Source organism: Oculina patagonica, chromosome 9 (genome assembly GCF_052425735.1).
Source record: "Oculina patagonica isolate OP01 chromosome 9, crgOcupat, whole genome shotgun sequence".
In the NCBI taxonomy this organism is placed as follows: Eukaryota; Metazoa; Cnidaria; class Anthozoa; order Scleractinia; family Oculinidae; genus Oculina; species Oculina patagonica.
In genome coordinates this window covers 19524680-19546190 of record NC_135766.1, presented here as the reverse complement: position 1 = coordinate 19546190, position 21511 = coordinate 19524680, and the positions used below count along the sequence as shown (strand labels likewise).

The window sequence follows — 21511 nt, the reverse complement described above, 5'->3', positions numbered from 1 at the left end:
CATAAGAATGGTTGAATGTAATACCAGCTTCTTTGAGGGGTTGTTTGCCTGTGAACAGGCTCATCTTTGGGTCACATGCATCAGCATGAGCGGTGAAGTCTTGAATATATTTCTACCCCTATATTCCAACAGTGGAATCCGGGTAGGAGAGGGGTGGGGAGCCGTGTGGATATGGTGTGGGCATTTGACAAGTGTTTTGATAACTTACGTCCTGCTACACATGCATGTTTCCAAAATTTTATTGAATGTAATAAAATCAATATAAAACAATATAACTATCATCATCATGAGCAGTATTAAGAACAATGTGCAACAAGCAAGAAACTTTTAATATTCTGCCTGACTGCAGTTTCCTGCATCCCTGAAGATATTTCAGTGAAAAGAAAATCAATATGAAAATTGGATAATTCTGTAACTGATTCAACAACAATAAAACTAAAATTACTTTTAGACGCGCCCCAGTTTTCTCTTCTTCTAAAGTGGTAAAAAAATTGAACTGCAATCCAGCCTTTTATGTCACTTGTGGAGTGCTTGACAGCTTGTACAAGTCGCGCGCGTTCCACACTGGCGTGCACGCGCGACCCGCGATCATGGCGCGATCAAGCGAGCGAGGAACTCGACCGAGGTCAACCGAATCGAGGTACTAGACACTGGGTACGAGATTGACCGCTGGCAAAAATAATCGACGACCTACTTGTATGACTGCAAAGCCTGACGGGGCATTTCCAAGATGGCTACCCCAAACTCTGCAGACGGACAGACAGATGATCCATCGAATAAAATTTCTCCTTGGGCACGCGGAGAAAATTTAAGACACGTGGAAAAAGAAGTACTTATTCCAAAAATCGTAAGAGAAAGGGCGAAGGCTAAATGTGATGATCTGGTTAAAGGTAAGCAACATCCACCTTAAGTACCCTGTAGCATTTATTTCCCCTGCTTTTGTTGTTGAGAAGGGGTTTCATTCTAAGATGTTAAAACATTAAGGAGCTTTTCATTCATTACTCAGGGACATAATGAAGGGCAGTTGCTTTGTTCATCATTATTAGTGTTATCATGCATGCAACTGTGTTTACCAGACTTGAAAATTTGAGATACGATTTTGTGTTCTGAATATAACTTATTTTAGAAATATGATTCAAGTTTAAATAACATTGCAGTAAGCAGGGCTTTCAATAAGATTTGTTCAGGTTTCTGTACTTGTGCAACACCTATCAGAGAGCTGATAAGAAGCTGAAAACATTTCCTCTTTTTAGGGAGTTTCATAATTATCTTAGCCAGCAATTCATAACAGAAGTTCAAGTTGCTGGACCGGCCGTGCAAAGACGAAGGGAGGAAATGAGAATGATTTTCTCTTACAAAACCCTAGCCCCCAGTGGGATGAACATTAACTTAAAATTTTAATTTCACATTTAATTCTAAGTCAAAGGATGTTCAGATGTTTGTTAAATTTTTTGTTAAATTTGGGCTAAGCGCAGGCGCACTGGCACGCTCTGTTTATTTTTAAACTACACACATGCAAGACATTCAAACATAAGCTCAAGCATTCCTCCCCCGCGGGTTTCCCCAAAAGGTCTGTTTTCATACAGCTTTTAAAGCACTCCAAGAACACTGTTGAACATTTATTCATAACAGAATACCTGCCAGAGGTCCAACTGGTAGGGTGCAGTGCCAGGTCTTATTAAAAGCCCTGTGGTAAAAAATAGCAAATAAAAAGATCGACAACAAATGTAAGTATTTGCCTATTTTTTGACAGCGTTTACACAGTGTGCAAAGAAAAGAACTGTGTCGGTTGTTTGGGCCTGTCGTAAGGAGAACCAAGCAATGAAGGATTGTATGGCAAGCTAGTGAGTATAATTGTACATGTAGATTGTAGCAGGCCAGTGCATGTGTTTTTTGTACTATAACTTTTGACATAACATCCTGGTACCATCTCTGAAGTTCAAAGCCGGGCACGAATAAGCTGCAGGAGTCAAATCAATGCCGGGCCAAACAGGTTGAGTTTGAAAAAAAAAAGCGCCAGGGCTTAATTGAGAAAATATGGTATTATATACCGTATTTATTCAATTAAGTGCCCAACCTTGAATAAGCGCCCACCTCGAATAAGCACCCACCCTGTAGGTAGGAAAAGTTGATAAGTGCCCAGCCTCGAATAAGCGCCCACCAAAACCCCCTGTAGGTAGGAAAAGTTAATAAGCGCCCAACCCCCCCACCTCCCCCATAAAAAGACCCCGAAGTGCACAAGAGGAGTATTGATTATTATTGAAATTGCGATTGAAAATGACTCTGTACTACTAACTTAAAGAGACTTCTGCAGAGACCAGGTTCTCTTAGTATTTTACAAAAACTTTCAATGAACAGTTAAAGTTTTGCTTTTGTACATCTTCGTATTTTATTATTATTCATTGTTTTGTTGCAAAAAAACTTACTACCTGATTAAAATGGTGAAAATTAATAAGCCCCCAGCCTCAAATAAGTGCCCACTCTCAAGCAGCCCAGCTGGCCTTGGCAGCTCTAAAAATTTACCCAAGTCTTTGTTTTCATGTAAAATTTCAGCCGGATTTAAGTTCTATTCAGCCGGTTAAATTAGCCGGCAGCCCGCCCTTAGCGACATCCCTGCTCAAGGTCCAAAAATTTTAATAAGTGCCCAGGGCGCTTAATCGAATACATACGGTAGTTTAAATGTCATCCTGAAATTCTGACAACATTGATCAGGGGGAGAATGCGGAACAGAAGGCATCATTGCTAAAGCATCTAAAGTGACATATTCTTAACCAAGAGTGTCTCAACTCTTTTTGCAAATAATTGAAGCACTTTATATCCAGTGCTGAAGCATGTTGAGGTTTTATTACATGTACATCCATTTTGAAATCACTGGTGATCCTTGCAATCTGATTGGCCCTCAGGAGTGCGATTTTTTCACGAATCGCACTATTTTTTGCTCCAAATCGCATCTTTTTTCCAGCCTAAAATATAATTTTGATTTTTCTTTAGTTACCAAGACAAAGAGATTTTTGAAGAATGCAAGCAGGAATACCTGAAGAAAAGAGAAGAGTTTCAATTGAACTATGTTCAGTCTGGAAAGACTGCAGACATGAAGAAAAAAGGCTCAATAATACCATAAATTAGGAATGAAAACTAATTGAGGATTTACAGTAACTTAAAAAGCTGTGTTACAAGGAGAACATCTGCAGAGGTTTAACCTCTAACATTCTTTCAGCTACTTGTTATGTAAACCAAAGAAATGGCAGTCACATTCAGAAGATGTTCAATATTGTACCATCAAATACATGTAGAACTCCTTCAGACCCTGTCTTTGGCTTGGGAGAAAGCCATGTTTTATGTAATATATCAAACACGAGAGACAGTGTTTCATCGGGATATCTAAACACCGAGAAGAGAGTTGAAAATACGATGCACAGAGGAGTATTATTTTTTTTGACAAAATTCAAGGTGTTTGGATAGCCGATGAAACACTGTCTCGAGTGTTTGGTATTATGACTCACATCTTCTCAATCAACACAGACTACAGAGTAATCATAAAATTAAGCTATGCTAATAAAAACTAGGTATCCAAACCTTCTTCACTGTTATAATTTCCTTTGTTTTATTTTGAATTATTAATGAGTTTGAGAACATATTGACAAGAAACGATTATAAATGGAGTGTTATACAGACATGAAGCTACATGTACACTATGTGAAATTATATGGTCATAAAGTCATGGTTTTGCTCTACAAGATTAATAGTGTGACATCAGTAATGCTGGGATCTGCTGTACATGTACATGTATAGTTACTTCTCAAAGTGCTAAGAAATTTTAGCTTGTACGTGGTTACATCTGGCGAGACTTGAATGTGGAGGCCTTGATCTGGAGTTTAATGTAGTAGGCTGTAGCCAGCTATTTGGTGAAGTGCGGCAAAGCGTGTGTATATGGTTTTTACAAGAGACTGCATCAGAACAATGAAAGGTTATGACACTCTCTTTATTCTGGAAGACTTTTTTTTCCTTTTTTTTTTTTTAAGTGAAACTTGTTTATCTACAGAGTCAGCCTGACACACATACAGAGTGAGAACTGTCAAATGTTGTTGTGAACATTGTTACTGAATATCCCTGTTGGTCCTGAGTGGCAATCCCTCATTGCAAATATTTCTTAGTTTTACTCTTAATCATTTTCTCCACTGTCACTTTTGTCCTTCAGTTTTAAAGAGATCAGAATTTTCTTCACAAGTGTATGCAAATATTCATCTTGGATGTGTCCTTCTTCGCATTGTCTGTCAGGCCCTATGTCTGAGTCCTGTGCACCTGATTCTTTATTGATGTAATTCCTTAATAGTGTCAAGGGAACAGGCAGTGGTAACCACAAGTGATAGAGTCTTAAAGATGAGCCGTGGGTCTTTACACGGAGCTGTCTTGACATAGAAGATAATGCTGCACCTGATGAAGTAATAAAATAAATTTAATAATTTACTATATTTAGAGAGGAAGCCACATCAGCTCTAGCTAGTTTTCATGCAGGTCCTTTATCCAGGTCAAATTGGAATCTGGAAATTTTTTTTTTCTTACCCAGCAAGGCAAGTTTCTGCTTGACAGCATTTGACGCATAATTCTGTCCTTTTGCTGGAATCTGGAAATATTGGTTTTCCAGGAGCAAGGAAAACTAGAGAACCTGCAGAAAAACCCTCGAAGGAAGGGGAGAACGAACAATAAACTCAACCCACATATGACACAAGCCAAAATCGAATCTGGGCCACATTGCTCCCAATGTTAGAAAGGTGTACATGTAGTGCTGCATTAGTGGCTAATCTTCACCATAAACATTCTCCTTACTGTAAGTGGGTCCCAGTTGTTAAGTCAGTCCCAGACGTTGCCAACATAGTAAAATATCAAAAACAAGACAACATGCATGCCCGGAGTGGGGAGTGGGGCCTAACCCCAACTTATCCTCACCATACCACACCTCCCCCTCCCCCCCCCCCCCCAAAAAAAAAAAATAAATAAATAAATAAATAAATAAAGGGTGTAGAAGGGACTATAGATATTCTCTGGGACTACGAATTAGCATTTTGAAGCATTTTGCCACTGCAAACATTCTAATATCGATAAAAGCTGTAAAACTTCAGAACAAAAACACCCTTCAAACTTTCACAGCAATGAAGGTTTTACAAACAGCTTGATTTCACTTTCCCCAAACTTGTTCCAAGTCTTCAGATACTTAGCCAAAATAGTGTGCATTTTCAGCAAAAAAGTAGCATTTAATTTTTTTCAATGATTTTAAATTCCCTTTTAGAACCATTATTTATGTACACACTGAACTTACAAAAAATTAAAATAAAGGTTTTTGTGTCACATACATGTACACTGTTAATCAACATTCAAAAACTCATTAATAATTCATAAGCCCATCAACCTATCAACTGGTCGATAATACGTCACGTGGATCGACTTTATATTGATAAAACCTCTTCCTTATTAGTATGCGGTGTTTTATCAGATATAAAGTCACTGCACGTGATCTATGAATATTAATTAACAATACATCAACTGAAACAACAAATGGTGGTGAATATTTAATGTTCTTTACACACGCAGTAGATTTACTTTTGTACAAAATTAATAGTACAGTTGTTAAATACAGATCCAGAAAAATTCTGTACCTTTCACCATTCTCTTTGCACACTTCTTCGGCAAATTTAATCTGCCAAAAGTTCAATGAATCAGCCGTCGTACTGGTTATGTCAGTGTCCAAGCATTGCACTTTAGAGTTGTCAGTTCTGAAGGCGCAAGGCTCGATTGCTGGACTTCGGTTTTTCCTACCATTCTGCCATTCTCGAAAAATTTTCAAGGACCACTTTGTCACTGCCTGTGTTGACTTTGGGGTAGCATCTTCTAATAATTTCCTCTCTTCCTCGGCATTTGTAGGCTTCCGAGAAGACCTGGAAGTGGACGCCATGTCCTCTTCGTTCAGTTCAAAACACGTGTGAGATTTGGTTTTCTTGCATACTTATTTTCTACGTAATATTTTTTTCGTATGCTAATTTCCAACGTCACACAGGCATCGATGATATGAACTCTTTTGGGACACGCTTATTTAGGAATGTCTTTGAAGCCGTTCAATAAACTCGCAGATCGTGCTTCATCAAGTCTAAAACACTCGGCTGCGCCTCGTGTTTTAAACTTGATAAAGCACTCCTGCTTGTTTATTAAACATTACATAATTTTAACACCATTATTTTTTGTTTACAATTATGTGCTCACCCTGTAGATTAGAACAGCTTGTGCACTGTGGATAAAACCTTTGCTGTTGTCCTTTTCTAACCAGTTTGTTAGGAGGCATATGATCTCCTACAAAAGATGCCCTCCATCGTTTTCCACATGTGTGGCAACCATATTTTTTTCCTACATGAAAACAACAACTTTTGTGAAAGTTTAATGTCAACACACAAATTTTCTTCACCAATCTCCACACCTTTCTTACAGTACTAGCTAGAAGAATTTACTCAAAATATATCAGGTGAAAATGGGAGGCATGGTGGCCTAATGGTTAGTGTGCTGGACTCCGGATCAAGTGGCCCAAGGTTCAAGCCCTGTCTGTAAAAGGAGACTATCACTGAGTATTATTTTTAGCAACCCGGCCAAATTTGGAATTTTTTATCTATACAATGTACGTATTCGACAGGTCTTTAGTCAACATCATAGATCATTTTTGGGAATAGCTATTAGCACTATTATTATTTAATAATTCAGTATCTTAAATTCCACCCAATCAGCACTTGACATCGAATGACCTTGACCCCCATTACATGTGATTGTGTTGTCCTAGATAGGGTTTTAAAAGAGAGGGTGTTGTCCTAGTTTTGCCCCAAACAGGGTCAGGGTTTTAAAAAAACGCGCAGCACCCCTACACCCAAACATTAGTCAAGTGCACCCACCAAGGGGTAGGGTTGGGGAGAGTATAATGTACCTATCAATGTTAAGCCTATCAATGTTAAGTGTGGGGGGAGGGGGGCAACCCACAGGAATTTGACATTGTGAAGCTCTACCAGGGTAGGGATTTTGAAATCTAAAATGGTCTGCTGGATTAGAAATTTAAGAGCCCAGGGGTGGGGAATTCGATTCTGGCTTCCAAAAAATGTCAAAATCCCTTGGGTCTACCCCCCCCCCCCCCCCACCATCCTGGGGGCATGACATTGATAGCTGCATAAAACTTACCAAGTGAGCCAAGTTTCTGCTTGACAGCATTTGATGCATAATTCTGTCCTTTTGCTGGAATGTAACTTCTAGCAAACGCTCCTGGATGAATCAAGTTGCTTGGCAGAACTGATCGAAATTTTCCACCCAACAATTTAAATACAACCAAACTAGCAAATCCGTAGAGAGGAACATCCTTGTAACAAACTGAAATGGAGATAGAACATCTCTTTATAGGAACAAACGAGTCCAATTTGTCTTTCAAAACTCTCATTGAGCTGCCATTAGCTTCTTTCAATACTATGATGCTAGAAAGGAAAGCCAACGAAGCAGTACTGCCGGAAATGAACAAAGAAATGCCTCCACAAACAGACCCGATGAGGCGAAGATTTGAAGTGATTCGCAGCGGGCGAAATATTCCAGTCTGAAAAGCTCCTAAACAAAGAGGAAACGTTATTCCACCGAGTGTACTTGAAAGTGCTACATCAATATCATCCACTCTCGTGGATTTTCCCTCAGTTAAAAGAACACGCCTCCGGATTTTAACCCCAAGAACGCGAGCCTTTTGAAGCGCTTTTTCTACAAATCCATCCGCCATTTTGTTTTACTATGGTACCCAGACTCCCGACAACTTGCCCGTTGGTTACCAGTTTCTTCTCTCAAGTAAGAGTGTATGAAAGTCGATGATTTGGCATTTGCCCTTTAGCGAAATTGATAAATAGCCGCTGAAGACCACGAAAGAACGTAACTCTTTAGATTGTGAAGTTATCGTAGGAAAACAAGGTTTTATACAATGAAGTAGCCTTTAGTATCGTGCGTGAGGTAAATCAGAGACAAACGCGCGCGGCTTTCAGCCCCGTAGAAGTTGCGAGAACGAGTGTAATTGACCCATAATTCGCTAGAGGAAATTAAAATATCGTATATTTTTGGCATCGCAATTGAAAATTAATTCTACTTTCAGAAGTATGCGCCGAATAGTGCTTTACGGTGTCAACAGAGCCACGCACCAACGTACTCTTTCTTTTATTTTTCTCTCTTCGCAGCCATTTCCTCGCGCGCGTGCGAGGCCCTGCAACTCGCGATCGCGGCCTAACATTTTTATACTCTTACAACCAGTGAAGCCGTCTTTGAGCAATCGACTTAAGTCATCTTTGGGCAAATTCACGTAAAAGAAGATTCTGAAACCGTATATTAAAAAAAGTAACATAGCCTGGACTCTGTTTAAGTTTTTTAGCGCGTTTAAAAGAGTGCGCGATCGCGAGAAGGCCGCGGTTTTTTTCCTCGCGTGGCCCCCTCGCGCCTTTCGCGTTTCCCATACGCGCGCTCGAAACTACGGCGCCTGCTACGCAGGCTAAAAGTAACACGGATAATTGTAATTCGGATTCTGCCAGTTGTAGTGAGATATTTAAAGGAGGCTAAGATAACGAAATTAAAGATCGAAGCGCCTTCCGATTAGCGATTTAACGATTTTAGTTGAAAAACGACTGTCTAGCAGTCTTTTCATAATTATGACACGGCTGTTACCGTTTGAAATTTGTCAACTGAATTACTTTACCAGGACATACAATAATCTCTCAAAGTGAATAATTTATTTTATTGCCGTTTTCTCCTGATTTTTGTGGAAGGCGCGGTGGCTTAATGGTTAGCGCGCTCGCCTCCGAGTCGAACGGCCCGGGTTCGAGGCCTAGCCGGGGCGCTGCGTTGTGTTCTTGGGCAAGACACTTTACTCTCACAGTGCCTCTCTCCACCCAGGTGTACAAATGGGTACCGGCGAATTTACTGCTGGGGGGTAACCCTGCGATGGACTAGCATCCCGTCCAGGGGGGAGTAGCAATACTCCTAGTCGCTTAATGCTACGGAAACCGGGATAAGCTCCGGCTGTATGAGCCTCATGGCTCGGACACAGACTTTACCTTTACCTTTCTCCTGATTTGCATGATTTCAATGGCTTTCATCTTACTATTATGATTCAGTGAACCGATTAACCGACACGTATGAACCAAAAGAAAATATTGTTTTCTTTTGAATTTTTTGTTTTGTTTTTTCATCACTCAAATTTACTAATATTCGTTGCTACGTTTCGTTATGGTTATACCGAGCGCAGCTTTGAAATTCTTAAAGATTCGATAAGGCTATAAAAAAGGTCTGCAGAGCTAATATTCCACTAGCTAATCATACACATGGTTTGAGGTAGAAAAAACAAACAGTTGAATTAGTTATCTGTATTCAAATTTAAGTAGTCAGACTAAACACATTTTGACATAATAGCCTACATTTCCATGTGTAATCGGCAGCGAAGGGTGATCGTGGTGTAAGGAAGATAAAATACACCATTCTGAAAAAAAAATTTTGAGAAATAAACATATAAAATATATATAAGATTTAAAGTATAAATAAAACGTAATTTAAGTACAGTAGCTGTTGGATTGCTGCAGTTTTGCTCAATTCAAAGTTAATTGTAAACAATTGATCACCGACTTGTAGCTCGAAAAAGTTCGTGTTCGATATATCAATAAATTACGAAAAGTGAAGCGGACGTGTCATTTTATTTTCTGATTTCATCCCGAGTACTAGCAGTTCGTGAAGCTTTGTGCTTTTCAAGAATCGAAGAAATTATGAAGGTCCTTTCCCTCGTTTCAGTCGATGCGGGACTGATAATCCTGTCTCTCGTTGCATTTCTCAGCCCGGTAAGTCAGTCTGTGTTTGAAGTATTAAGCTTGTTCCCCCATTAGTTTGCTTCGGTTATAACAAAGCGCATACAAACGGATTCTTAAGGTTTAATAAGGAACGCAATGCAGTCCGATAGACCAAAACCACCAATTCGTGCTACAGTTTGGGCCAAATCCGTAAATCCGCCGCTATTTTTGTTCAAATTCGAGCCCACATTACTTGAAAACTTTGAATGACATAGTTTCACTTGTTTTTGCGACAATTTCACCAACATACCTACTAAGACCAACCAAAGTGATATGAGCTTCGCTTTATCCACGATTAGATCTTCCTAACATGAACGGTCCGGAATTCGCGCCAAAATTCTTAGCTAATCCGCGATCCACTATATTTTCATGATTTTCGAAGTCCGCGAATCTGCTTATTTTGCAAAAAACAAATCCGCAATCCGGGCGTATTTTAAGGCCAAATCTGTCGATCCACGAACCTATTCACCCCCTAGAAAAGATTTCTTTGACAGTGTTAGTATTAGACAATTCGGTGACGGTGGAAAAAAGTTCAATAACTGAAATAAATGAACACTGCCAGGGTAAGCCCAAGAAATTAAAAAAAAGCACCCGCATCCAAACAGAACATTTACAAATACACCAAAAATTATTTCATGATTTTATGTAAGGGACAGCCGAGCTCGAGAACAGTTTGAAACGTAAAAAAAATTAAATGAAAGAAAATGAGCTTCATTTAACAATCAGCAATAAACGGACGAAGCTAACACAAACAAAATGTTACTTGAAGCTACTTGAATTTCCAGAGAGTTGAGCTTAACGCCTAAAAATTAGCAGGCTAAATGTTGAGCATCCATTTTGAAGCACCCTCATTTTCACGCCAATCGTATTTTACTTTTTCATCAACTTTATCCATGTGTTACAAAATGTTACTTAGAGGAGCTTTTTAACGGATTTTAACAGATCGTTGAACAGTCAAAATTTATATTTGTGTCGTAGAAACCTAAAAATGATGGTCAATTCTTATTCAAAATTGCCATATTGGCCGCGGATGGCAAGGATAGAAATGGATTGCAACTTGAAAAATTGAAACTAAACTTTTCAAGTTGTTTTCAAGTCGCGCATCTCCAAAAAAAAGATATCTATAGCCAAAGTTTGATTTCTGTCAACAAATGAATTACTCACTTAGGGCTAAATCTTCCTTTAGATGTACAAGATAATTATTTTCCTGGATTAAGTTGCCTACCACTAATTTCGGAAGAGTTTAGACCAAAAATCTGCAATATCGCCGTTTCGTAGCTCCCTTGAATTATGTGCATTTGATTGTATACGTATATAGAATATGTTTTATATCTTACATGTATAATTGACTTTGCACCCTGAACGCACAAAAACTGTAAATCACCGGGGCTCCAGTTTTAACTCTTTTTTTGTTGTTGTTGTTTTTAGGTCGCTCATTCCTGTTGTCTGCAGTCAGCATGTTCAGCAGACTCCTGTAAAGCACAGGTGAGTCACGTGGTTTAGCAAGTAGCTTTTGATCTCTTTAATCTGAGCTCAGCCACAAATTAAATCACTTTCAAATGATATGCACTCTGTATGTGTCAGCATTCATAATATTTGGTACTTTCCCATTGTATGTAGAGTCAATAACTTTTGAGCAGTAGTTTCGCCATTGACAATGTTTCTTGTGTACATTTTTTTCGAAGGAAAAGCTGATTTACCATCAGACCATGACACCTACATGGCTGGAGGCGCATGCGTCCTACATTGACAGTTCTCGTTCAGTAACCTCTAAACAGCTGACATTCAACGCAGGCTCTGTGGACCACGCCGCTCTCCTCAAAGTTCTCATGATTCCTGCTTGCGTTCTAAAAGATTCAACTCCGCTGACCGTAGACATCATAGTCGCACATGACGTCAGCATCGGAAAAACGACGGACAGCGATATAAGATATGGCGTGTCAGACGGTACCAGATTTATCGGATTCGGAACATGCGACAAAGGGAACTACGGCACCCATGCTCCGTGCTGGGGATTGGAAGCCATGTCTGGCTCTACCATAACCCCCATACAATACGACTCCATTACACCCAAACTCACCGACTCTTTCTACCCTGGTCAGTATGTCTTCACTCTCAAGCTGGATGAACGCTGGGGCTCGTGCTACACTGCGCATGACGGAGGCTTCGTGAAGACCACTGGCTACAACAAACGACTGTTGTTCAGCAAGGGACTCACTCTGGAAGTTTACAAGACAAATTCAGTGGAGAGAGTTGGGATCAAGTACATCAAGGTTGCCATCAAGCAAGACGCTTAGAACGAAAAATCCTTGCACGAAGAGCACTTCATGTAGTCGGCACGATTAGACGTACCGCAACCTGAACTTAAGGGAACAATAACAATAAATCGAAAGATGAGTTGGGAGTTCAATTTTTTGTGAATTTTATGGGCCTTAAACACTGGGGGAAGCACTTTTTGTTGTAAGTTGATAATTAAATAAAAAGAGGACTTGGGAAAAATAATTTGCTTATATGTTTGTTTATTTTCTTTACTCTAAATCGTCCATCTCTTGCCGTGCGCCAACATTTTACAGTTGATGAAAACCCTTTTTAATCGAAAAAATATTCCCTCAAAAAGAAAAACACCTTGGAAAACACATGCATAAATTAAAAGAGAAAATAAAACATTCAAACATTCATGCATTCATTGACGAAAGTAATAAATACACAGACCGAGAGTGGCTGAGACCCAAACAAGAAAGAAGAAACTTAGATAGCCGGGCCAGTGGTTAACTTGCACTTTGTGTCAGAAACAAGACATTCACAATATTCTGTATTCGATGTACATACTCAGTCCTGGTTTCTAATAAAGATAATGCTTTTAAAAAAGTTATACAGTGCAAAGACTGAAGAATCGGTGCATATATCACTTCAAGTCATATCGATATTCCTAAACATGATGAATTATTTGGAAGCGTAACTTTGGCAATTACCAGTTCAGACTTCTCACTAGGAAACATTTGTATTTGGCTCATACAATCAATAAGAACATTTTGCTCTCTCAATAGGGAAAGAAATAACAAGTGTAACGCCTTTCGCTGAAATTTAAAATCTACAGGTATTGTATTATTCACTGAGACAATTAGCTAGTGAGGACGTGCACAGATTCATAATCACAAATAAAGGAATTGGATGAGACAAACTGCAGCTGAATTCATGCAACACATCAGTGAAGTGAAAACATGACTTTTCACAGGCATATTTGGCTGAACAAACCATTCTAACAAATCAATATTCTTGCTACTTAATGAAAAAGTCAATACGAATGCACGCATGTTGGTCTGACGGGAATCTTGTTAAAGAAAGGTCTGAAAAAGTTTTCTTTTTCCTAAAAAGAGCAATGTCAAATTTGATTCCAAAGTAGACAAAAAAAGAAACGCGAAATAGCAAACTAAAGTTTTATCTGGCTTTAACTGAAAACTAAGACGGTGGTAGATTATAATATTCAGTTTTATAGACACAGCCTGTTTTCAACTGAACTCTTCGTTAAAAGCAATTTTCATGCATTGAGGTTTATTCTAGCTTTTTAAACACAGGCGACATGTTCTCAAAGTTGTCAAAAATAAAAGTCCAGGCAGTTTAATTTATTGTCCGACTCATGACAGTAGCTAATTTTCCTTAGAAGGTAGTCAAAATTCTTGATTTTTTTTTTTTTTTTATGATCAGTTCGATATACTGCTTATATTAGTGTTTTATATTTTCTCCAATTAGTGATCAATTTTGAATAATCAGTTGTTAACTAATCGTACGTATAAAAAAATTGTTCTACAGAAATTCTGGCTTTTAACAAAAATATAGTTAAACACTATATGTAAAATTTGAATACTTTGTTTAAAGTGGAATCCAAATTAGACGTTATAGTATCCCAGTAAAACGCTGAGGAATCAAAACGTGGCAAACAATTTAAAAAAGAAGAAGAATATTATTTTTAAAGGTAAAAGCCACGTCTATAACAAACGTAGGATCTTCTTTTACCTAACTCTACTAACAAATGAAAGATAAAAGGCCACTTTGGTTTTATTTGAATTGATGCGCAAACAAACACAATCCGAATCAGCGAGCACTCATACATCAGAGCAGAGACTGGACAATAGACCGAGAGTGATTGAAAAATCAAACAAGAATAAGCAAAACTACCTATAAAACAGCTTAAACGTACTTTGCTTCAAAAGCGAGACATACACATTATTCTGTATTCGATATACATACTCAGTCTTGGTTTCTAATCAAGTTAATGTCAACGTTGTAAAACGTTATACAGTACAAAGACTGAGGTATCGGTGCAGGTATCACTTGGTCATATTGATATAATTCCATAGCGAAATGATGGAATAATTCAGTTTGAAAACGTAACTTTAGTAATTATCATTCATTCCTCTCACAAGCAAATAAACGCACTTGGCTCATACAAGCAATAAGAATATTTTACTCTCTTAATGGGAAATAAATAACAAGTATAACGTCTCTTGCTGCAATCTAAATTCTACAGGTATTGTATTATTCACTGAGGCAAAAAAAGCTAGCGAGGACGTGCAAAGATTCATATTCACAAATAAAGGTATATGACAAACTGCAGCTGAATTCATGCACCACATAAGTGGAGTTGAAACATGACATTTCACAAATATATGTGACTAAACAAACCATTCTAACAATTCATTATTCTTGCTTATGAGATAAAAAAATCAAAAAGACTGCACGCACGTTGGGTTGATGGAAATCTGGTTAAAAAGATCCGAAAAAGTTTTTTCCTTAAAAGAGCAATGTTATATTTGATTCCAAAGTGGACAAAACAGAAGCATTAAAAAGCAAACTAAATTTTTATCTGGTTTTAAAAATCAAGACGGTGGTAGATTTATATTTAGGTTTATACACACAGTCTGATTTTAACTTGAACTCATCGATAAAAGCAATATTTCAGGTGCATTCCAGCTTTATAAACAAAGTGCCATTTTGTCAAAGCTCCTGGCAGTTAAATCGGTATTACTCAAAGTTTGACATTCACTTTAGCTTGTTTTCCATTAGATGGCATAATTCGTTTGACTGATTTTCTCTGAATCGAGATATTTTGCACTTTTAGAAATAATGTAAAATTTCAGTAGCCAGTGGTTAAGTTATTGTACTCAAAAAAACATGTTAAAGAATATTTGGTTTCTCTTACTTTCCGTAAGGATGTTTAGTGCGCTTTTGTTTATTCAGACAAAATCGCACTTAATCATAATTATATGCCATTAACACGCTGAGAAAACAGACCAGAGTGATAAACAAATTAAAAGAATATAGGTTTCCATTTCTAATGGACAAATCCACGTTTGAAAAAAAAGTTATAGTGTATAACATTGCCCCCTTTTGAACGATATGCTCACTCGTTTTCTAACAGCGAACAAGCGAACAGGTAGGTATTTCAAACGTTGCCGATATAATCTTGTTGTTGTAGTTTTATCCCTGCATAGTGTAACCTTCGTTTGTTCTTCTGTTTTTTTGCTTTCTGTCTCGCTCTTCCAACCGAGGTGCTGAGTTATCGAATGGTAAGTACTTTAGACATATAAACAGCCCATTTTCCCGTAGAAACTGCAGTGAAAATGAAAAAAGGCCTCACAGCAAAATGTCCCTGCGGATAGAATCTTGAAAAAATACAAAAAGTAGTAGGCACTGTTTTGCAGACTAAATTCCCTTATGAGAGGCCCTGCCAGGGTAAATTTCGACAAGCGACATGGCCCAAAAAGTAGCTACAGCACATAAAATAAAATCGCGACAAACAACAACCCTTATAAAAAAAAAACTTAAATTTCGACAAGGACAAGCAATTTTAGACAAGCGACACGGGAACCCCCCTTGCAGGGCTTCTTATGAGTGCAGGTCCAGTTGGAAATTGTCGCAGGTTAACGGGAAACAATTTCGCCTTAATTAAGAGTAAAATCAGTCACGTCCATGGATTTTAATACGTTTTTATCTTTTTCAGTGCTTAGAACGAAAAAAGTTTGACACGATTTGTAGCAAAATGCGCTCTTGTAAAACTGATACAGTTTAGTTTTGAGGCTCACTAAGTATTGAATTGTACTGACGACGTGTCAAGTAAAAACAATTACAATCAGGGCGAACGCAAAAAAAATACACACACAAAGAAAAACGAACAAAAATATGGGCTAAGTTGTACACAATTTCTCCTGTTAATGATGTGATTCCCTTATAAAAAAAACTGTCTTAACTTCTGCCAAAAGAGGTTTTATTCGAAGCCATGATATACAAAATAAGGCTAAAAAAGGCTATCGAATTGGAGAAGATTTAGAACTTAAAAATTTAAACTCTATATAAACCAATATTTAAAATTGCTTTTTATCGTTGTGTTGAGGAGCATATTTGAAGTTGATGGACATTTATAGGTACATGTAAAATACGCAGTATGGAACTGCGCGAAGCACGCACGTGAGCGAAGCACCGTGGGTAAGAAGTTTTGGTAACTAGTCAATGTGAGCTATTTTGGTTCTGACTTTAACGTTGGCCCCCTTCTCCCGCCCACTAGGGCTTTCCACAAGTTGCTCGGCAACTTTTTGGCAACTTTTCATATTTCGAGCAACTTTTTCCTCTTCGAGCAACTTTTTCCCCTTCGAGCAACTTTTTTCCTCTTAAGCAACTTGTTGCATTTAGAGCGAATTTCCAGACCGAACATCTACGAAGATTATCCGAGTATTGTTTATGGGCCATATGAACGTTTCCGAAGATTTACGAAGTTTGCCGAAGATTTACGAGAAACACCTGAAGACGTTTCAACTTTCGGCTTTACAAAAACCCCTCTGCAAACATGACGTCATCGATATCTTTACGATTTTTCTCAGTTTAATTTAAGAAATCACGGGTATTCAACACATTTTCCCCTTAATATGTGACTTCTTTTGCTGTAAAACTGCATAAAACTGCTAAGAAATATTACCCTCAAGGAAAATTAGCATATATTTAGAGAAATTATCTTGATTGGAAGCAGCGTTTTGGATTTTTTGAAGCAACTTTAATTGGAGCAACTTTTATTACCAGAAGCAACTTTTTTGGATTTTTGGAGCAACTACAGTTTTTTTCCGTACAGTTTTTTGGGAGAGGTGTCAAGGACAAGACGCCAGGGAGGAAAATGCTAATTTTTCTCGACGGGTAATGAAAATAAAATTCTCATACGCGTGAATTTGGAGTCGTACACGAATCTGATTGACAAAACATTTTCAATTTCGTTGCGAGTTATTTTAGTTAAGGCTATTTCTACCGCACATTGTTTACCAAAAACGAAGGTAATTTATTTATTAAGCAACGGTAATATAGAATAATTCAACCTAAATATAAGTTAAATTCAGGTGGCCACACGGCTTTCTAAAAGTCAACTACAAATTCTTAACCAATAAACACAAAATGTTGCGCTCTCCTTAATAAATTTCGGAATGGTATCGCGTTTTAAGAGTAAGGGCCTGATTATATGAGCCGGGCTGGCTCGGTTTGCCGAGATGACTTTCAGCCAGGTATTACATGAGCCCGGTTAGCCGGGCTGGCCCGGTTTGCCGAGATAACTTTCAGCCCAGTTTCAGCATGAATGATCAGAGCACGAATGATCATGATCACCTTTTCCCGGCAATTTGGTGGTAAAATTTTTGCACTTATGCAGCTGGATGGGTTACTTTACCTGTACATTTTATTTAGAAGGAGTAGCATTGATTTTTTCGTCGGATATTGTGCTCGGAAGAGAAATTTAATGCTGGCCCGCTTAAGAACTCTGGTTTTGGGCTTGTGTAAATCCATGTTTTATCCGCGTTACTAATGTATTGTTGACAAAAAGAGATTATATTGCTCGCCCAAAATATTCCAGAAGCGTTGAAAAAACTGGCAATTATCGTGAATTATCGTGCCGAATGACTAAATAAAGGAATCACATAAAAATTTATTTTTATATATAGTTATTTTACAGCATTCTTTTCCTCGCAGGTCAGAGAATAAAAAAAAGAAATGGCTCAATCCCGTGTGAACATTGCGACGACCGTCTTGCTGATGTTACTGTTGGTCACTTTGAGCTCTGCGACTTGTAATGTAAGTTAATTCTGTTTATGAGCAGCTCCACGAATGCGTTCTCCTTTTTAGTTACGATTTTTTGTTATGAGTTTTTATAAGAATATTGAAGCTCAGAAAGTCTAAAATTTAGCAAAATGCCAACAACTTACCCGAGACAGAGGGATTTCAGTCCAAATATATCTTGCCTAGAACCAACACTGTTTTAACCTGACAGCAATTTGTTTGAACCTGTTCTTGTCAATGTTATTCATGAATGGGTTTCGCAGCAGACTACCACAACTCCGTCTTGCTCTTAAACTGACTGACTGGAAATCAGAAAATTCTAAGGAGAACTCAGCCTTAAATCTTTCAAGTCAGACGTTGTTATTGTGTTATTGAAAATTAACGAATAAGCCATATTAATTCTTCCAACGGTTTTTTATCTCTATCAGCATTCTCTAAATCTTTGGCCTTCCTTTTATAACGTTTCTCATCGTTTCTTTATTCTTTCCTCTCTGCATAGAATGGAATCTTGCACTGTATCTAAAAATGGCAGCAAAGTATACAGTATATTTATCACTAAGAACATCACCCGGACGATATACCGTATTTACTCGAATAAGCGCTTTCCCGAATAAGCGCCGCCTTTGAATAAGCACCGCATTTGGGACCAAAAAGTTAATAAGCCGCCCCCGAATAAGCGCCGCAGTACCGATGCGGCGCTTATTCAATAATTATGACACTGAAAGAGGCAGGTTGGCGCACGTGGGAGGAAGTGCGGACCGCAGCAACCAATCGAGAAGGGTGGAAAACCTGTGTGAAGTCCTCATGTGCCACGAGGCATGAAGAGGATAGATGAGATGACGATGAATTGACACTCGAAAACGTTTCGCTTTAGCTTGTTCTACTTTTATTCAGGTAGCCGAGGTTAAACGAATTAGCATCCATTTAAACGTCCACCCTGACATTTCGGATTTGGATTCGCAGAACTCTCTTGGCTATAACTATGTTCATAGAATGGATTTATTTTCCTAACTGTACTTTCTTGTCGCCAGGTCGCGCTGTCCTGTTGTCAAGCACAGGTGAGTCACGTGGTTTGCCAGGCAACTGGTCATCTCAATTACCTGTGCTCTGTTCACCGCAAAATACTTAATTTGCAGGTTATCTGCTCTATTTTCAACAACTTTATGTAATAGTCATGCTTTCCCGTCACATGAATTGGCGAATCTTTGATACTTTACCACGGATACGTGTAAATGTTATGCTTACACTCTCGTTTTGTAGGAGAAACTGCTTTACCATCAGACCATGATTCCATTATGGCTGGAGGCGCATGCGTCCTACATTGACAGTTCCCGTACAGCAACCGCCAAACAACTGACATTCAACGCAGGCTCAGTGAGCAACGCCGCTCTTCTCAAAGTTTCCATGATTCCTGCTGGCGTCCTAAAAGATTCTACTCCGCTGACCGTAGACATCACAGTTGCGCATGACGTCAGCATTGGAGGAACTTCAGGAGTTGACAGCGATATAAGATATGGCGTGTCAGACGGTACCAGATTTATCGGGTTTGAAACATGCGACAAGGGGAATTATGTCTCTAATGCTCCGTGCTACGGATTTGAAGGCGTGTCCGGCTCCACCATAACCTCCAGGCAATACTACTCCGTTACACCCAAACCCACCGACTCTTTCTACCCCGGTCAGTATGTCTTCACTCTCAAGCTGGATGAACGCTGGGGCTCGTGCTACACTGCGCATGACGGAGGCTACGCGAAGATCGTTGGCTACAACAACCGACTGATGTTTAGCAAGGGGCTCACTCTGGAAGTTTACAAAAGTGACAAAGGAGAGAGAGTTGGGATCAAGTACATCAAGGTCGCCATCAAGCAAGACGCTTAGAACGAGCAACTACCAAACGAAGAGCACTTCATGTAGTCGGCACCATTAGAAGTACAGGAAACTGAAGTTAGGGGAACAATTACAATAAATCGAAACGAGTTGGGAGATAACTATTTCGTAAATTGAATGCACCTTTAATACTGAAGAAAGCATTGTTTGTTGTTAGTTGATAAATAAATAAAAAGGGGAAATGGAAAATTACTTGCTTATATGTTCTTATTGTTTTACATCCTGAATACCTTATTGTTACTTTTTTTCGCGGTCACTTAATTTCGCGAAAATGAAACGTGCATATTTCGCGGGACTTAATTTTCGCAATTAGACCAAAATATAAGTCAAAAAATGTTAAGAATAAAATTTCGCGGGTCTTTAATTTTGCGATAATTTGAAAATCACGAAAATCAATTAAGTCCCGCAAGAAAAGTGACAATAAGGTAGCCCATCTCTTGCTGTGCGCCAACATCTTACACTTAATGAAAAGCATTTTTTTATCTGGACATTTATTCCCTCAATACCAAAAGAAAAGCATATCGTGAAATACTCATGCAAAAAGGAGAAAAAAAATTAAAAGGTCGAAAACCGTGAGCCCACATGCTATAAAAACAATGCTAATAAGCTTAAAGGATTCTTCATAAGTTTCATAAAGTGGTCAGAAAAAGGTCTTCTTTAAAGGGACTATGTCACGGGAATTTCGCAGATTTTTGGTGTTAACTGTTCTAAAATAAGTGGTAGGCAACTTTACCCATGAAAAAACATAATCTTTGAACATTTAACCGAACATATAACCTTATTTGGGGATAGAAATCAAACTTTGGCTATGAATGTCAATTTTTTTGAAGGCGCGCGGAAACAGCTTGAAAACGTTGGCTAACTTTTCAAATTGCAATCCATTTCCATCCGAGCCATCCGCACCCAAATGCAAAAGATTTTGAAAGCAATTGGTAATAAAAATTGACCATTATTTTTAAGTTTCCTACGACACAAAAACAAATTTTGCCTGTTCAAAAACCTGCGACAAAGCCCTTTTAAAGCAGGCAAACAAAGTCATTAGCAAGGTAAGCAGGTGTCAAGAGACTGTGAACATAAGATTAGCATGTTAAACAATGTGAATTTAAGACAGCCCGTGTAAAAGCCAGTGTGTGCAGCTCCTTGGTTTAATTAATGTTTGACCGGACACTTTGTAGATAATAGACTGACCCCTTTTCGATGGCCAAACTGAACCAGTCACGACGAAACTTTTGCTTTTCAATTACGTCAAACTTACAGTCGGTATGTCACAATATTTTTTGGATGTCGATTTTTTTCCAAATTAAAAAACCAATAACGGATTTCTCAAGTTGTAAAACACGAACGAATTAATTAACAACCAAAATAAAAAAAAAAAAGAAATTAGAATTGCTACGGATGGACGAACAACAAACTTAAAAAAGGGCAATTTTAATTTTCCAAGATGCGCTGTCACTGCACGTAACCTAACTCCACAAACAAATTAAGGATAAAAGACCACTTTGGGTTTATTTGCGTTGATATGCAAACAAGCACATCAATCATCTAGAATTCAAACATTCATGGATCAATTAATTATAACGCAGCTAATGAAGATACCGAGAGTGGCTGAGGCCCAAACAAAAAAGAACAAACCTAGCTAGGCTGGTGGTTAA

At 38.4% G+C, this 21511-nt stretch overlaps 4 protein-coding genes and 1 long non-coding RNA gene across 7 annotated transcripts in view; 3 read left to right on the top strand and 2 right to left on the bottom strand.

Annotated features, from left to right (window-relative positions):
- Positions 1-21511, bottom strand: part of LOC144666468 (uncharacterized) — a 220111-nt gene that overhangs the window by 67520 nt on the left and 131080 nt on the right. The window lies entirely within an intron of this gene.
- LOC144665998 (COX assembly mitochondrial protein homolog) lies at positions 692-3631 on the top strand. The gene is made up of 3 exons (XM_078527333.1): positions 692-890; positions 1754-1844; positions 2992-3631. Exons 1-3 carry the CDS (start codon positions 731-733, stop codon positions 3119-3121), a joined length of 381 nt encoding a protein of 126 aa, XP_078383459.1. The 5' UTR covers positions 692-730; the 3' UTR covers positions 3122-3631.
- LOC144665997 (uncharacterized) lies at positions 3664-7787 on the bottom strand. Its single transcript, XM_078527331.1, has 3 exons — positions 7210-7787; positions 6256-6396; positions 3664-4434 (listed from the first exon to the last, which is right to left on the bottom strand). The coding sequence occupies exons 1-3, from the start codon at positions 7784-7786 to the stop codon at positions 4163-4165; spliced, it is 990 nt and encodes a 329-aa protein (XP_078383457.1). The 5' UTR covers position 7787; the 3' UTR covers positions 3664-4162.
- Positions 9757-12377, top strand: LOC144664866 (uncharacterized). The gene is made up of 3 exons (XM_078526068.1): positions 9757-9875; positions 11313-11369; positions 11570-12377. Exons 1-3 carry the CDS (start codon positions 9804-9806, stop codon positions 12179-12181), a joined length of 741 nt encoding a protein of 246 aa, XP_078382194.1. The 5' UTR covers positions 9757-9803; the 3' UTR covers positions 12182-12377.
- On the top strand, positions 15288-20048 carry LOC144664867 (uncharacterized). Of its 3 annotated transcripts, XM_078526072.1 has the most exons (5): positions 15288-15318; positions 15434-15451; positions 17886-17987; positions 19004-19030; positions 19233-20048. In XM_078526072.1, exons 3-5 carry the CDS (start codon positions 17907-17909, stop codon positions 19848-19850), a joined length of 726 nt encoding a protein of 241 aa, XP_078382198.1. In that variant the 5' UTR covers positions 15288-15318; positions 15434-15451; positions 17886-17906; the 3' UTR covers positions 19851-20048. The 3 variants fall into 3 exon arrangements, with proteins under 3 accessions (XP_078382198.1, XP_078382196.1, XP_078382197.1); XM_078526070.1 differs by lacking the exon at positions 15288-15318 and having other exon boundaries at positions 15403-15451; XM_078526071.1 differs by lacking the exons at positions 15288-15318; positions 15434-15451 and having other exon boundaries at positions 17768-17987.

Bases quoted from the DNA above. Each gene is read 5' to 3' on its own strand.
- LOC144665998 (XM_078527333.1), top strand. From the start codon at position 731: ATGGCTACCCCAAACTCTGCAGACGGACAGACAGATGATCCATCGAAT. The intron at 891-1,753 runs GTAAGCAACATC...ATTTTTTGACAG, and splicing joins ATGTGATGATCTGGTTAAAG to CGTTTACACAGTGTGCAAAG. The intron at 1,845-2,991 runs GTGAGTATAATT...ATTTTTCTTTAG, and splicing joins AAGGATTGTATGGCAAGCTA to TTACCAAGACAAAGAGATTT.
- LOC144665997 (XM_078527331.1), bottom strand. From the start codon at position 7,786: ATGGCGGATGGATTTGTAGAAAAAGCGCTTCAAAAGGCTCGCGTTCTT. The intron at 6,397-7,209 runs GTAAGTTTTATG...GTTTTCATGTAG, and splicing joins GCAGAAACTTGGCTCACTTG to GAAAAAAATATGGTTGCCAC. The intron at 4,435-6,255 runs GTGAGCACATAA...TTACTTCATCAG, and splicing joins AAGCTGTTCTAATCTACAGG to GTGCAGCATTATCTTCTATG.
- LOC144664866 (XM_078526068.1), top strand. From the start codon at position 9,804: ATGAAGGTCCTTTCCCTCGTTTCAGTCGATGCGGGACTGATAATCCTG. The intron at 9,876-11,312 runs GTAAGTCAGTCT...TGTTGTTTTTAG, and splicing joins TCGTTGCATTTCTCAGCCCG to GTCGCTCATTCCTGTTGTCT. The intron at 11,370-11,569 runs GTGAGTCACGTG...TTTTTTTCGAAG, and splicing joins CAGACTCCTGTAAAGCACAG to GAAAAGCTGATTTACCATCA.
- LOC144664867 (XM_078526072.1), top strand. From the start codon at position 17,907: ATGGCTCAATCCCGTGTGAACATTGCGACGACCGTCTTGCTGATGTTA. The intron at 17,988-19,003 runs GTAAGTTAATTC...TCTTGTCGCCAG, and splicing joins TGAGCTCTGCGACTTGTAAT to GTCGCGCTGTCCTGTTGTCA. The intron at 19,031-19,232 runs GTGAGTCACGTG...CTCGTTTTGTAG, and splicing joins TGTCCTGTTGTCAAGCACAG to GAGAAACTGCTTTACCATCA.